Raw genomic sequence first — 16794 nt, 5'->3', positions numbered from 1 at the left:
ATGGCATACAGGGGTACCTGGCTTTTGGCATCTCAGGTCCATCTGTTAGTTTGTTTATTGTAGTACTTTCTTTTCATTAGCATTCTACTTTCCCATGATTTTGTTTTTGTGGGGGACGGGGTCTCGCTGTGTTGCCCAGGCTGGAGTGCACTGGCATCATCTTGGCTCACTGCAGCCTTTGCCTTCTGAGCCACCATGCCTGGCGGTTTTTTTTTTTTCTTTTTTCTTTTTCCTTTTTTCTTTTTTTTTAATTGTTGTGTCATTTTCCAAAGACTATATAAAGAAACAAATTATCCTAAGGGTTAAAGTACCTGCTGACTCTTGAAATGTTAAACTTTATTGCCCCCAGTCAGGTGAACCTCAGGTGGAAGTGGGTCACATTCTAGGCTGGCTGTTGCCTGTCTTAAACTCTAAAGAATGTAGTGAAGATAAAGATGTCAGCTGATAATCCCCAGTTATTTACTGATGGCAGATAATAAACTGGAAGGGGGAGCCTTCTTCAAAGGGCCTTGCAGCATTAGCTGGTACCACCTTGAAACAGGGAGCAAGTCCCATCTCCTGGTGCCACACAGGGAATACCTGTGCTCCACACTGGGTTGATTTCCTCTAAAAGAGGCAGAGGAACTGTCACAAAACAAAAAAAACTTTAAAAAGTTTTGGTCAGGCGTGGTGGCTAATGTCTGTAATCCCAGCACTTTGGGAGGCCAAGGCAGAAGGAGTGCTTGAGTGCAGGAGTTTGAGGCCAGCCTGGGTGGAGACTGCTTCTCTACAAAGTTAAAAAATTAGCTGTAGTCCCAAGCACCTGTAGTCCCAGCTACTTGGGAGGCTGAGATGGAAGGATGGCTTGAGCCCAGAAGGTTGAGGCTACAGAGAGCCATGATTGTGCCACTCACTGCTCTCCAGCCTATGCGACAGACCAAGACCCTGTCTCTAAAAGGAAGAAAAAAGAAAATTGGCAAACAATGATATTAGCATGTGTATGTACTTATATTTGGTAGGATCATTTCGAAGTATGTTAAAGAGATTATGACATTTTATCCCTTTGTATGTGAGCATGCATCTCCAAAAAATAGGATGTTTATCTGCATATTCACAATACCATTATACCTGAGAAAAGTAAATTTAATTCCCTAATATCACTTAATATTCAGACCAGATACCATGGCTCACACCTGTAGTCCCAGCACTTTGGAAGGCCGAGGTTGGTGGACTGCTTGAGCCCAGGAGTTCAAGACCAGCCTGGGCAACATGGCGAGACCTCATGTCTTCAAAAAAATACAAAAATTAGCAGGTGTGGTGGCACGCGCCTGTGGTTCCAAATACTCGCGAGGCTGAGGTGGGAGGTTTGCTTGAGCCTGGGAGGTCAAGGCTGAAGTGAGCCATGATTGCACCACTGCACTCCAGGCTGGGTGACAGAGTGAGACCCTGTCTTTAAAAGAAGTGTGTTGTTTAGCACAGTGGCTCACGCCTGTAATCCCAGCACTTTGGGAGGCCAAGGCAGGTGAATCACGTGAGGTCAGGAGTTCGAGACCTGTCTGGCCAACATGGAGAAACTCCATCTCTACTAAAAATACAAAAATTAGGCGGGTGTGGTGGTGAACACCTGTAATCCCAGCTACTCTTGAGAGTCTGAGGTGGGACAATTACTTGAACCCGGGAGTCGGAGGTTGCAGTGAGCTGAGATCGTGCCACTGTACTCTAGCCTGGGTGACAGAGCGAGGCTCTGTCTCAAAAAAAAAAAAAAAAAAAAGTTTAGGCCGGGTACAGTGGCTCACACCTGTAATCCCAGCACTTTGGGAGGCCGAGGTAGGCAGATCACGAGGTCAGGAGTTTGAGACCAGCCTGACCAACATGGTGAAACCCCATCTCTACTAATAATACAAAAATTAGCCAGGTGTGGTGGCATGCACCTGTAGTCCCAGCTACTCGGGAGGCTGAGGCAGGAGAATGGCGTGAACCTGGGAGGCAGAGCTTGCAGTGAGCCGAGATTGCGCCACTGCACTCCAGCCTGGGCGACAGAGCAAGACTCCGTCTTAAAAAAAAAAAAAGTATGTGTGTGAATGGGGCTGAGGGGAGAGAGTGAGAGAGTAGAGGAAAAAGTTTAAAACAGTTTGGGGGTTTGAAGAGTTTTTTTGAAACACAGACTCATCAGTCTTTTTATTTTTTCACTCTAATTTTTTTTTAGACAGAGTCTTGCTCTCTTGCCCAGGCTGGAGTACAGTGGTACCATCTCGGCTCACTGCAAGGTCCGCCTCCTGGGTTCGCTCCATTCTCCTGCCTCAGCTTCCCGAGTAGCTGGTACTACAGGCACCTGCCACCACATCCAGCTAATTTTTTGTATTTTTAGTAGAGACAGGGTTTCACTGTGTTAGCCAGGATGGTCTGGATCTCCTGACCTTGTGATCCACCCGCCTTGGCCTCCCAAAGTGCTGGGATTACAGGTGTGAGCCACTGTGCCAGGCCTAAAAAAATTTTTTATAAAAGTATCTGACCTAATGTGCTGTGGGTTTCTTGTTTGTTTGTTTTTGAGACAAGGTCTTGCTCTGTCGCCCAGGTTTGAGGGCGGTGGTGTGGTCTTGGTTCACTACAGCCTCTACCTCCGGAGCTCAAGTGATCCTCCCACCTCAGTCTCCCATGTAGCTGAAACGACAGGTGTGGGCCACTGCCCCAGCTAATTTTTAAATTTTTTGTAGAGCTGAGGTCTTGCCATGTTGTTTCCAGGCTGGTCTCAAACTCCTGGGCTCAAGTGATCTGCCCATCTCGGCCTTCCAAAGTACTGATACTGGGATTACAGGCATGAGCCACTGCCTCTAGCCACCTTTTTTTTGAGATGGAGTTTTGCTCTTGTCGCCCAGGCTGGAATGCAATGGTGCGATCTCGGCTCTCTGCAACCTCCACCTCCTGGATTCAAGTGATTCTCCTGCCTCAGCCTCCCAAGTAGATGGGATTACAGGTATGTGCCACCATGCCCAGCTAATTTTGTATTTTTAAACAGAATTTTTTTTTTTTTTTGAGACAGAGTTTCTCTCCGTTGTCCAGGCTGGGGTGCAGTGGCATGATCTCAGCTCACTTCAGCCTTCCCCTCTTGGGTTCAAGTGATTCTCCTACCTCAGCCTCCTGAGTAGCTGGGATTACAGGCACGTACCACCATGCCTGGCTAATTTTTGTATTTTTCGTAGAGACAGGGGTTTCACTGTGTTGGCCAGGCTGGTCTTGAACTCCTGACCTCAGGTGATCCACCCGCCTCGGCCTCCCAAAATGCTGGGATTACAGGCATGAGCCACCGTGGCTGGCCTCTTTTTTTTCTTTTTGAGACAGAGTCTTGCTGTGTCACCAGGCTGGAGTGCAGTGGCGCGATCTTGGCTTACAGCAACCTCTGTCTCCTGGGTTCAAGCGATTCTCCTGCCTCAGCCTCCCGAGTAGTTGAGACTACAGGTGCATGCCACCATACCCAGCTAATTTTTGTATTTTTAGTAGAGACCAGCCTGGTCAACATGGGGAAAACCCATCTCTACTAAATACACAAAAAATTAGCCAGGTGTGGTGATGGGCACCTATAATTCCAAAGACTCAGGAGGCTGAGGCAGGAGAACCACTTGAACCTGTGATGTGGAGGCTGCAGTGAGTCGAGATCATGCCACTGCACTCCAGCCTGCCTGGGCAACAGAGCAAGATTCTGTCTCAAAAAAAAAAAAAAAAAAAAAAAAAAAAAAATCCTAAAATATTAGGAAAAGGAAGACCTATACTTCTTCTACTGTGATAATTTGAGTCTCTTGTGTTTTTTTTGTTGTTGTTGAAAAGATGTCCAAGCCTTTGCTTTGATCTTCCTTCCCAATCCTTTCTTGGGCAAAAATTATTAGATGGCTATGGGTGGGCAGGCCTCTAACTCTAGCACTTTGGGAGGCCGAGTGGGTGGGGTGGTTGAGGATCACTTGAGCCCAGGAGTTTAAGACCAGCCTGGGCAACATAGTGGGACCCTGTCTCTACAAAAATAAAAATATTAGCTGGGCTTGGTGGCACGTGCCTGTAGTCCCAGCTACTCAGGAGGCTGAGGTGGGAGGATTGCTTGAACCCAGATGGTCAAGGTTGCAGTGAGCTGTGATCATGCTACTGCACTCCAGCCTGGGTGCCAGAGTAAGACCCTGTCTCAAAAAAATAATAAAAAAAAGTCATTGATTTTTTCCTATTCCTTCCTTGTCATGACTTTTGGTTGGAAGGATTACATTAGCAAAAAGTATCCATGGTCCCTGGTCGCTGGTATTTGCTGTTCAGGTCAGTGTTCATTGTTACTGTCTCTTTCCCTTACTTAAGGGACAGCTGAGAAGACAGAAACAGCCTGAGCTAGTTTGATCTTAAGGAAAGGGGCTAGGAGTGGGGATGGATGTGTGAAGGGAAGGAGGGCCGTGCAAGATGTAAGGGGATGTTGGGGAAGGGGTTTCATGCTAGATTTTGGCTGCTGATCCAGTGGGTACTCACCAGGCTATGATTTGCAAAGTCCACTGTAAAAAGAAAACAAAACTTCAGGTCTCTAAGTTTATGCCAAGGGGGAAGTTAAGCCTTGGAGCCTGAGTCATGTAGCATGTTTGCAATTCTGCTTCTTATAAACTCTCTTCCTCGGCCGGGCGTGGTGGCTCAAGCCTGTAATCCCAGCACTTTGGGAGGCCGAGACGGGCGGATCACGAGGTCAGGAGATCGAGACCATCCTGGCTGACACAGTGAAACCCCGTCTCTACTAAAAAATACAAAAAAACTAGCCGGGCGAGGTGGCGGGCGCCTGTAGTCCCAGCTACTCGGGAGGCTGAGGCAGGAGAATGGCGTGAACCCGGGAGGCGGAGCTTGCAGTGAGCCAAGATCACGCCACTGCACTCCAGCCTGGGCGGCAGAGCGAGACTCTGTCTCAAAAAAAAAAAAAAAATAAATAAATAAATAAACTCTCTTCCTCATTGCTCTTGTTCTTTAATGAAACCTCCTTTCCAATCACTGAGCTTTGTTGTAGATTAACTACCTCCTTTATTGTCCCATAACTGACTCAGACCAGATGGCACCCAAGATCCCATGACTATTGCATCTTCAGTGTGGAATGCAAAAAACACCTTTCCCTCCCCCACCAAAAAAAGAAAAAAAAATTTGACTAATCAGATCATTGTAACTATGCAATAAACCTTACTATAAAATGATGTTGAAATTCTGCTAAGCTTCCATAAACTTTATGTCTATATAAATGATCTCAAACTTCTACACTTTCGAACACGGACTTCTATTCTTTGGAATCTGCGCCTCTAAGTGGACCACTTCCTCAACATTTGCACTTGGATAAACTCTTTAAACTAGATTCTAAGCCTGGCACAGTGGTACATGCCTGCAGCCCCAGCTACTCTAGGAGGCTGAGGCAGGAGGATTCCTTGAACCTCGGAGTCTGAATCTAACCTGGTGCAACATAGCAAGACTCCATCTCTAAAACAAAGACAACAACACTAGATTCTCACCTTTTTTGTTTGTTTGTTTGTTTAAGACAGAGTCTTGCTCTATCTCCCAGGTTGGAGTGCAGTGGTATGATCTCGGCTCACTGCAACCTCTGCCTCCCGGGTTCAAGCGATTCTCCTTCCTCAGTCTCCTGAATAGCTGGGACTACAGGTATGACCCACCACGCCCAGCTAATTTTTGTATTTTTAGTAGAGACGGGGTTTCATCATGTTGGCCAGGATAGTCCTGAACTCCTGACCTCAGGTGATCCGCCTGCCTTGGCCTCCCAAAGTGCTGGAATTACAGGTGTGAGACGCCGTAAGCCACAGTGCCTGGCCTAGATTCTGACCTTTTAAATTATTACATTTTAGATTGATACCACTTACCCCGATTTTTTTTTTTTTTTGAGGCAGAGTCACACTCTGTAGCCCAGGCTAGAGTGCAGTGGCACGATCTCAGCTCACTGCAACCTCTGCCTCCCAGGTTCAAGCGATTCTCCTGCCTCAGCCTCCTGAGTAGCTGGGATTATAGGTGCCTGCCACCACACCTGGCTAATTTTTTGTATTTTTAGTAGAGACACTGTTTCACCATGTTGGCCAGACAGGTCTCGAACTCCTGACCTCAAGTGATCCCCTGCCTCAGCCTCCCAAAGTGCTAGGATTACAGGCGTGAGCCACCATGCCCAGTCGACTTGCCCCAATTTTAAAATAACTTATTATTAAAAAAAAAAAATTTCCTTGGCTGGGTGGGATGGCTCACTCCTGTAATCCCAGCACTTTGGGAGGGCAAGGCGGGCGGATTGCCTGAGGTCAGGAGTTCAAGACCAGTCTGGCCAACATGGTGAAACTCCATCTCTACTAAAAATACCAAAAAATTAGCTGGGCATGGTGGTAGGCAACTGTAATCCCAGCTACTTAGGAGGCTGAGGTAGGGGAATTGCTTGAACCAGAGAGGTGGAGGTTGCAGTGAGCCAAGATTGCACCACTGCACTCCAGCCTGGGCAACAGAGGGAGACTCCATCTCAAAAAATAAATAAATAAATAAATAAAAAATAAAAAAGTTTCCTCACAGAGTAGAGCTAACTCATAAGCAGTGTGCCCACAGTCGACCCACTTTGTCCCATTGGTACAAACAAGCTCTTTCCCCTTTCAGTCTTCTGCCACTTCTCCCAGTCTTTCCTGTGTATGTGTGTGTGTGTGTGTTTGTTTTTGAAATGTCTTGCTCTGTCGCCCAGGCTGGAGTGCAGTGGCACAATCTCGGCTCACTGCAACCTCCGCCTCCCACGTTCAAGTGATTCTCCTGCCTCAGGTTCCTGAGTAGCTGGGATTACAGGCACGTGCCACCACACCCGGCTAATATTTGTATTTTTAGTAGAGTTGGGGTTTTACCATGTTGGCCAGGCTGGTCTAGAACCCCTGACCTCATGATCCGCCCGCCTCGGCCTCCCAGAGTGCTGCGATTACAGGCGTGAGCCACTGTGCCTGGCCCTTCCCTGTGTTTTAAAAGAAAAAAATAAGCTGGAGAAAAAAAATTTCTTCAACTATTTCTGCTACCTTGACGTACATATAATTCATTTTAGCTGGAAACTTGTACTTGTTTAAAAGTTCTGACCCTGGTTTTCAAACTTGAACATATTAGAAATCACCCAGAAGGCTTGTTAATGCCAGGTGGCCCCAACGCCAGAGTTTCAGATTCCATGGGTCTGTGAAGGGTGAGGGAGGGAAGGTCAAGCTTTTTTTCTTTTTTGAAGGTTTTTTGTTTTGGTTTGGTTTTTTGGAGATGAGGTCTCACTCCGTCACCTAGGTTGGTGTGCAGTGGTGCAATCATAGCTCACTACTGCCTCGAACTCCTGGGGTCAAAGAGATCAAGCCATCCTCCCACGAAGGTAGGACTATAGGTGTGTGTTACCATGCCTGGCTAATTTTTAAGTTCTTTAGACATGGGGCATCACCACGTCGCCCAGGCTGCCCTTGAATTTGGTCATCCTGCCTTGGTCTCCCGAAGTGCTAGCATTACAGATCTGAGCCACCACACCTAGCCAGGAAGGTCGTGTCTCTCTCTCAAGCCTCCCAGCACTTCTGTTTCTATCAGGCAGTAGTTCATGGATCAGACACTCATAGTGTCCTTTCCTCTCTGTCTTCCACTATTTCCGATAAATAAAATTGTCAGCAAAACTTTGTAAAATGTGCTTGCTTTATTTATTTAGAGACAGAGTCCCACTCTGTTACCCAGACTGGGGCACAGTCATTGTTTATGCAGCCTTGAACTCCTGGGCTCAAGTGGTCCTCCTGCCTCAGCCTCCTGAGTAGTTTGGACTACAGGCATGCACCACCATGCCCATTTAGTTTTATTTTTTGCGGAGATGGGGTCTCACTATGTTGCCCAGGCTGATCTCAAACTCCTGGCCTCAGGCGGTCCTCCCACCTCAGCCTCCCAAAGTACTGAGATTACAGGCATGAGCCACTGTGCCTGGTCGGTTTGTAGTGGTATTAGACATGCAGCTGACATCCCAATTGCTGCAGATGCTGCACTCCATTCTTCCTTGCTTCACCTCTGTTTAGTGATCTGCATTACAAAGGCGAACCCCACAACCACATTACCTATCTTGCTCTACCCCTGCTTCCGACAGGCCCTCTGTGTGTGTGTCCCATGAAGTAACAATGTGGTTTACTGACCAAAGTATTACATCAGTTTACTCTCAAAACCACTAATTAAAGGGGAAAATTAAGCATTTATCTTACCTTTCCTATATAAACCATGTTTCAGGGTAATCAGGGTAACCAAATAATCTTGATGAGCCTTTTTTTTTTTTTGAGACAAAGTCTTGCTCTGTCACAGCTGGAGTGCAGTGGTGTGATCTCAGCTCCCTGCAAACCTCTACCTTCCTGGCTCAAGTGATTCTTGTGCCTCAGCCTCCCGAGTAGCTGGAAGAACTACAGGCATGTGCCACCATGCCTGGCTAATTTTTGTGTTTGTCTGTTTTTTGAGACTGAGTCTTGCTCTGTCTCCCAGGCTGGAGTGTAATGGCGCCATCTTGGCTCACTGCAACCTTCCGCCTCCTGGGTTCAAGCGGTTCTTCTGCCACAGCCTTCCTAGTAGCTGGGATTACAGGTGTCCGCCACCACGCCTGGCTAATTTTTTGTATTTTTAGTAGAGACAGGGTTTCACCATGTTGGCCAGGCTGGTGTCAAACCCCTGACCTCAGGTGATCCACCCATTTCAGCCTCCCAAAGTGCCGGGATTACAGGCATGAGCCACTACACCCGGCCTAATTTTTGTATTTTTTAGTAGAGATGAGGTTTTGCTACGTTGGCCAGGCTGGTCTCGAACTCCTGAGCTCAGATGATCTGCCCACCTCGGCCTCCGAAAGTGCTAGGATTACAGGTACGAGCCACCGCGCCCAGCCAATGAACTTTTTACTGAGGAATTCCAACTAATAAACGAAGAAGAAATAAGAGAATTTTAAAATCACCTTTTTGCAACCCCTCATAGAATAACTGAATCAGACAAAATATCTGTGGATCAAACTGTCAGTTGAAAGGTTGATGGGGAAACTTACAAGAGAGAGGTCAGGCTATGGCTATCTGAACCCACTGCTCAATCACAGCTTGAGTCAGAGAGGGACAAGCAGACAGTGCAGGTACAATAGGAAGCACTTAGGAAGGACTCTTGCTCCTCCAAAATGGAATGTGAATCCAATCAAACCTTCAGAGGTTTGATAACTAAAATACAAGGGATGGAGGAAGAAATTAAATGACACTGACAAAGCAGAGTGACAAATCCAGAAAGTGGGACATTCTACAGGACAAACAACCCTGTTTCTGCATAGATGGCATTTAAAAAAAGAACAAAAAAGGGAAGAGGAGGTGGACTATTGTAGATTAAGCGATTTAAGAGACATCGAAATGCAATGTGAGTCAAATGTGGTGGCACATGCCTGTAATCCTAGCTACTTGGCTAAGGCAGGAGAGAATGCATGAGTCCAGGAGTTAGAGACCAGCCTGGACAACACTGAGACCCTGTCTGCACAAAAAGAAAAAGTAAAGCCAATGTGTAGATTCTTTTTGGATCCTGATTCAAACAAATCATCTATAAATACTTTTGAGACATTTGATGTAATTTGGATAATGACGGTATTAGATGATGACACGGAGTTTTTTGGGTCTGCATTGGCATTATGGTTATATAACCAAACATTCATTTTATTATTTTTATTTATTTATTTATTTATTTTGAGATGGAGTCTCACTCTGCGTCCAGGCTAGAGTGCAGGGGCACCATCTCGGCTCACTGCAACCTCTGCCTCCTGGATTCATGCAATTCTCCTGCCTCATCCTCCTGAGTAGCTGGGAATACAGGTACCCGCCACCATGCCCAACTAATTTTTATATTTTTAGTAGAGACGGGGTTTCTGCAATTTTTTTTAATTTTTATTTTTTAGTAGAGACAGGGTTTTGCCATGTTGGCTAGGCTGGTCTTGAACTCCTGACCTCAGGTGATCCACCTGCCTCGGCCTCCCAAAGTACTGGGATTACAGGCATGAGTCAGGCGCCCGGTCAAAACTTCATTTTAAAGAATGAGATGCATACTTAATAATGTAAGGGAGAATGTCATGAGGTCTGGGATTTGCTTTAAAATACTTCAGCAAAAAAAAGGAAAAGAAAAAAGGAACAGAAGCCAATGTGGCAACATCTTGGTAACTGTTGGAACTAGACGTTGGGTACATGGGGTTCATTGAACTATTTTCTCTACTTTTGTGTGTTTTTACAAATGTCTCAACAAAAAAAATAAATATTATGTTACTGATCACAAATTCTGGATAAAATATTACAAAATTATACCATGCCTTGACAGATACTGGGATTACTCTACTGCTTCCATCAGATAGAATAAATTATCCCAACATTTCTTAGAGAAACAGTTAAAAGTAAAACAAACCTCTAACTGCAAATGAATGTGGCCCTCAGCCCAGTCTTTAACTGTCTTTTTTTTTTTTTTTTTTGAGACGGAGTCTTGCTTTGCACCCAGGCTGGAGTGCAGTGCTGGCTGGAGTGCAGTGGTGTGGTCTCAACTCACTGCAACCTCCATCTCTTGGGTTCAAGCGATTCTCCTGCCTCAGCCTCCCAAGTAGCTGGGATTACAGGCACCTGCCACCATGCCTGGCTAGTTTTTGTATTTTTAGTAGATACGGGGTTTCACGATGATGGCCAGGCTGGTCTGGAACTCCTGACTTCATGATCCGCCCGCCTTGGCCTCCCAAACTGATGGGATTACAGGTGTGAGCCACCACGCCCAGCCTTTTAACTTTCTTAACATCTCATCTAGGCACTGCATTTTCCTTCCACATGGAGGAAAGCAAGGGCTCTCCCACTCACCTGCAGGCTGCCCAGATTCTTTTCATAAGCATCTGCCTGGGGAACATTTTCTTACATAATTTGCCATAGGAAGTGCTCACTTCCCTGTCAGGCTAGCCGGGACTGGATTCCCATCTGTATTTCACACACTTGCACCCTATTTCATGGAGGATAGTATCCTACCCCATGTTAGAAATATAAAACAACATGGATTTTTTTTTTTTTTTTCAGACGGAGTCTCACTCTGTCACCGAGGCTGGTGTGCAGTGGTGTCATCTCAGCTCACTGCAACCTCTGCCTCCTGGTTCAAGCGATTCTCCTGCCTCAGTCACCTGAGTAGCTGGGATGATAGGTGCATGCCAACACGCCCAGCAATTTTTGTATTTTTAGTAGAGATGGGATTTCACCATATTGGCCAGGCTGGTCTTGAACTCCTGTCCTTGTGATCCGCCCACCTCGGCCTCCCAAAGTGCTGGGATTATGGGTGTGAGCCACCGCGCTTGGCCGAGTGTGGATTTTAAGACATCTTATAGGCTGAATGCGGTGGCTCAAGCCTGTAATCCCAGCACTTTGAGAGAACATGGCCGGCGGATTGCTTGAGCTCAGCAGTTTGAGACCAACCTAGGCAACATAGTGAGACTTTGTCTCTACTAAAAATTAAAAACATCAGCCGGCCGGCACCATGGCTCACACTTGTAATCCCAACACTTTGGGAGGTTGAGGCGGGCAGATCACCTGAGGCCAGGAGTTCAAGACCAGCCTGGCCATCATGGTGAAACCCCGTCTCTACTAAAAATACAAAAATTAGCCGGCCATGGTGGCGGGCACCTGTAATCCCAGCTACTTGGGTGGCTGAGGCAGGAGAATCGTTTGAACCTGGGGGGCAGAGGGTGCAGTGAGCTGAGATTGCGCCATTGTACTCCAGCCTGGGGGACAAGAATGAGTCTTGTCTCAAAAAAAAAATCAGCTGGGGCCGGGCGCGGTGGCTCAAGCCTGTAATCCCAGCACTTTGGGAGGCCGAGACGGGCAGATCACGAGGTCAGGAGATCGAGACCATCCTGGCTAACACGGTGAAACTCCGTCTCTACTAAAAAATACAAAAAACTAGCCAGGCGAGGTGGCGGGCGTCTGTAGTCCCAGCTACTCAGGAGGCTGAGGCAGGACAATGGCGTAAACCTGGGAGGCAGAGTTTGCAGTGAGCTGAGATCTGGCCACTGCACTCCAGCCTGGGCGACAGAGCGAGACTCCGTCTCAAAAAAAAAAAAAAAAAAAAAAAAATCAGCTGGGCATGGTGGCACATACCTGTAGTCCCTACTTCCTACTTGGTGGGCTGAGGTGGGAGGATCACTTGAGCCCAGGAGATCGAAGCTACAGTGAGCTCTGATAGTGCCACTGCACTCCAGCCGGGGTGACAGAGAGATCTTATCTCAAAAATAAAAAATATTGCCAGGCGCGGTGGCTCACGCCTATAATCCCAACACTTTGGGAGGCTGAGGCGGGTGGATCACAAGGTCAGGAGTTCGAGACCAGCCTGACCAACATGGTGAAACCCTGTCTCTACTAAAAATACAAAAATTAGCTGGGCATGGTGGTAGGTGCCTGTAATCTCATCTACTCAGGAGGCTGAGGCAGGAGAATCGCTTTAACCCGGGAGGTGGAGGTTGCAGTGAGCCAAGATCGCGCCACTGCACTCCAGCCTGGGTGACAGAGTGAGACTCCATCTCAAAAAAAAAAAATAAATAATAATATCTTATGGCGCTCCCTTCATACTCATTACACCTGTGAAGATCAACCTGTTTCTCAGTGATAAGAAGAAATGTAGGCTGGGTGTGGTGGCTCATAGCTGTAACCTCAGCACTTTGGGAAGCTGAGGCATGAGGATTGCTTAAGCACAGGAGTTCCATACCAGCCTGGGCAACATAGCACAACCTTGTCTCTACTAAAAGTAAACATAAAAAAAATTAACCAGGAATGATGTCACCCACCTGTAGTCCCAACTAATCCAGAGGCTGAGATGTGAGGATCACTTGAGCCCAGGAGGTCGAGGCTTCAGTGAGCCGTGATTGTGCAACTGCACTCCAGCCTGGGTGACGACGAGCCCTGTCTCAAAAAAAGCAACAACAAAAAAAGAGGGAATGTCAAAAGGAAAAGAGGATTTGATTTGCCAAAGTCAGATTTTCACAGGCAATATGCACGTCAGCTCTCTCCCCAGAACTCACCCAGGCTCACAAGGATACATGAGGAAAACAGACATGAAGATGTACATTGACAGAACCAGAGACTCTACAAATATTCATTATCCTTCATTAAAAATTTTAAGTTACAAACATTTTGATTGATAAATAATCAATGGGGGTGGTGCACCTAGTCCTTACTCTGAAACCAAATATCCTGCCATCTGGGGACTTTCACCAGCCCTCTTGAAAGCGGTTATCCTACCCCAACACCAAAGAGGAGGCTCAACCTTCCCCAGTTCCCTGAGTTCACATTGATTCAATTCTACAGCTCACTAGCCCTGTCCAAGACAGGACCAATCTATGTCCTGGGAGGGAGGGCAGAGAGGGTGGTGGGGCCACACTTGGCCACATGGGAAGGATGTGGGCAGGACTTTTTTGTGGGAGAGGACGCCTGGCTTTTAGTCCTAAAGGAAGTGATTTCCCTGGTAAAGGGAAGGTGATTTTGCCAAGACTGGAGTCTAAATGAAGATGGAACTGTCTTTCAGACATCTCCAGCAGACCTTCTACAGACCCGTGGTCCTGAAGGCAGAGTCCTGGGCCTAATACCCCTGTGGCAGTGGCACAGCTCAGAGCGTCCCATAGACACTGATTTTGGCCATGGAGATGCTCTCTGTGTAGTGGTTCCGGCCTTTCTCATACAGGACATAGAGCTGAGGGGCCTGCTCTTCTCCATCCATGGTGCCCTCCAGGGTTGCCAGGGATGAGTAGCCGCTGGGGCCTGGCCATAGCTGGACTGTCTCTTTCCGCCATGAGGTACCATTGCTGAAGCTCCAGCGCAGGGTCAGGTTCACTCCTGGGGAGAGCAGGAGAGTCAGGGAGGGAGGGTCTCCACCCAGGCCTTATCTAGACACAGGGCTCTCCCTGCTGACCCCACCCATGAGGCACTCACGGAACTCTGGATGTGCTGGGTTGGAGAAGAAGACAATGCCGGAGCTGGTGACTACAGCTCCTGCAGCTACCACGGGGTCCACGAGCTCAGGGTCGAAGGTCACATCACGGGGCCTCAGTGTATCACACGCATCATAGCTACGGAGGACAATCCGGCAGTGGCAGTGGTAGTTGTTCTGGTTTCGGGCATTGATGACGACTGAGCCATCTGGGAGCTCATAGGGCTGAGGGGAGAGGACAGGACCTCAGGGAGGGAACAGGCAAAATGCCCTGTCCCTGAGGGGAGCAAGGGTGTGTGGCACTGAGCTGAGCAGTCAGACCCTGGGTCTGTGTGCGAAATGATGCTCTGGAGGGCAGGGAGGGTCAAATGGGTAGGGAACATCTCATGGACTCCTGACCTGGCATTCATCAGGATTGAAATCATTTTCCCGCTTGGGCTGACCGTAGGGGATGCCGCTGACCCCACTCCCATAGCGCCAGGAGGCACCATGATCATCGCTGAGGAGACAGAAGACTCCGTCCCGCTCCAGCGTCCCATGGCCACACACAATGAGGCGTCCCTTCCGTGGCTCCCGCTGTTTCTGTGGGAAAGGGATCTGGGTGTCACAGAAGGAGACTCTAGAGGCTCAGAGGCAGGGACAGGAAACCCCCCACTTCCCAAATGCAATCACATGTATGGTCCCCTTCAGTTTGGCCCTTGTTCACTGAGGGTTCCAGTTGGATCCCATAAACACACACCCTGTTTGAATTAAGAAGCTCTCCCAGGGTGTACAGCTGGACATGTGCACCGGGGGCCCGGCCACAGGGTGCACGAGAGCTTAAGCCCAACCTGTGCTCACCTGCCAAGCTGTGCACCCTGGCACAGGCTTGTGTCTGTCCAAAGAGGCTGTGCCTTTTTCCACTTTGCATGAGGGTATTGCATGGACTAGCACAGTCCTGTTGACAATGCCAAATGGGAAGCCAATGGCAAAGTTCCCTCTACTCCTGATGGTGTGTTCCTTTCAGGCTGCCCTGTCTTTCAAGGAATCCCACCCAAGCCAGAAAATCTGACTTCAGAGAATCTTCCCCTTGGAAAGGAGTCCACTTGGGGGTATCCCTCAGACTCTCCACAAGGCAGCCCCCTCCACCTATCTCCTAGGACAGAGACCTGAATACCAGAGCCCGGTCCAGGGGCAAACACTTCAGTGCCAATATCCAGGGAGAGATTCCGGGGTGTGCTCCAGGAAACACCATCATCCTTGCTCCAAACCAACATGGTAGAGGCCACCTGGCAGCCGGCCTTGTGAGCACAAAGGGAGTAGAAAAGAAATACCACTCCTGTCTCAACATCGCTCACCACCGCCCCAAGGTTCAGCCCATCGGGGACATCCCCGTCATTGACAATGAACGCTGTAGGAGACCATGTGCTGCCTGAAAAAAGTGGAGGAAGAAACCCAGAGTGAGCACTCCACAGGTACCCTTTCTACCACTTCCCATTAATTTCCCACCTCCTGCTAGGGACCCCAGGCCTTCTGACAGCCCCAGGGTGCAATCCAACACTTGCACTATCTATAACTCTTATCCTGTTTTATTTTTCTCCATTGCATTTATCACCTTGCAACACACAAAAAAGTTTACTCGTTTATTATGCTCGTCTGCCTCCTTCCAACAGAATTTAAGTCCTGTGAGGGCAGAGGTTTTTGTTTTGTTCGTGGCTATATTCATTAAACCTAAAATAGTGCCTGGTATAGGTATATAGTAGGTACCCAATAAATGTTTGCTGAGTGAATGTCCAACTCCTTGGTGATCCCAATTTCCAGATCACTGTCCTAGACACTTGCCCTTGTTAGTTTCTCCCTACCCCTCAGGGACCCAGGCAACCAACCCTCTAAGTTCCCCTATCCTCAGGGCCCTTGGGCCCATTGGGCTGCCTACTCATCCGACCTAGCACCAGCTCTTTCACCCAGGCATCTTTATACCCTGGTCCATGGACCTCCTCAGGGCGATGAACTTGGCCCCCTCATCGGATGAGGACATTTTCCTTGCCTCAGCAAAGGCGAGGAGAGTGCCCCGCGGAGTGGCTGTGATAAGTGGGATGCGGAAAGTGTCCACTGAGCCGATCTGTCTCCCGCTCACCCACAGCAGTTGCTCCATGGTCACCAGCGGCTGCACCTGTCATGGGAGAAGGAAGGGTCAACAAATACAACCTTGTCTTGGGGGTTTTAGGAACTCAGGTTCCGATGGGAGAGGGAGGATCTAATGGGGATCCCGAGTAGGGGCTGGGGTCCCAGAATAAGAAAGAGGAACACGAAGGAGAATTTGGAGCGAAGCTAGCGGTTCGGAGCAGGGGAGGGTATACGAGAGGAGAAGGAGCCTTCAGGGAGGGATGGGGACCCCAAAAGAGGAAGGGGCTCGAATGAGGAGGAAGACGGGGACCCGGAGAGGGAGCGGTCGGAGGAAACGGGGTCTGGGAGAAAGAAAAGGGTCCTGTCGCGGAAAGGCGGTTCAGCCGCCCGCGTCCCGGGGGACACTAGGTGTCGATCACCTGCGTGGTGATCGGGTCGGGGATACGGCTATGTGACGGGTGACTCACCAGACCGAAGTCGTTCTCAGCCCTGGACCAGGAGTCTGCCAGAGACAACAGCAGCAGGAAGATCGTGGCAAACACCCGAACCCTACAGCTTCCCCAGAAGCCCAGAATCCGCGGCCCCCAGCGTCTGCCCCGGAGCGCCGTGCCGGGTCGCTCCCCAGTCATCTCTCCCCGCAACTGCCGTGACTCCAGCAGCTAGACTCCACAGGGTCGAGAGTCAGCTGACCCGGACCCTTTAAAGCGCAGATGTCACCCTTAAGCCCGCCCCCGTCTGGAGGCCCCA

General features: G+C 48.6%; 1 protein-coding gene across 2 annotated transcripts; it reads right to left on the bottom strand.

Moving 5' to 3' along the window:
* Positions 1 to 13107: 13107 nt before the first annotated feature.
* On the bottom strand, positions 13108 to 16750 carry LOC105497605 (neuraminidase 1). Of its 2 annotated transcripts, XM_011768820.2 has the most exons (6): positions 16515 to 16750; positions 15901 to 16093; positions 15090 to 15352; positions 14341 to 14523; positions 13944 to 14166; positions 13108 to 13847 (listed from the first exon to the last, which is right to left on the bottom strand). In XM_011768820.2, the coding sequence occupies exons 1-6, from the start codon at positions 16674 to 16676 to the stop codon at positions 13621 to 13623; spliced, it is 1251 nt and encodes a 416-aa protein (XP_011767122.1). In that variant the 5' UTR covers positions 16677 to 16750; the 3' UTR covers positions 13108 to 13620. The 2 variants fall into 2 exon arrangements, with proteins under 2 accessions (XP_011767122.1, XP_011767124.1); XM_011768822.2 differs by lacking the exon at positions 15090 to 15352 and having other exon boundaries at positions 15968 to 16093; positions 16515 to 16742.
* Positions 16751 to 16794: the final 44 nt, after the last annotated feature.

Source organism: Macaca nemestrina, chromosome 5, assembly GCF_043159975.1.
Source record: "Macaca nemestrina isolate mMacNem1 chromosome 5, mMacNem.hap1, whole genome shotgun sequence".
Taxonomy (NCBI): domain Eukaryota; kingdom Metazoa; phylum Chordata; class Mammalia; order Primates; family Cercopithecidae; genus Macaca; species Macaca nemestrina.
The sequence above is the reverse complement of the archived record's forward strand: the minus strand, read 5'-3'. Positions and strand labels throughout refer to the sequence as shown.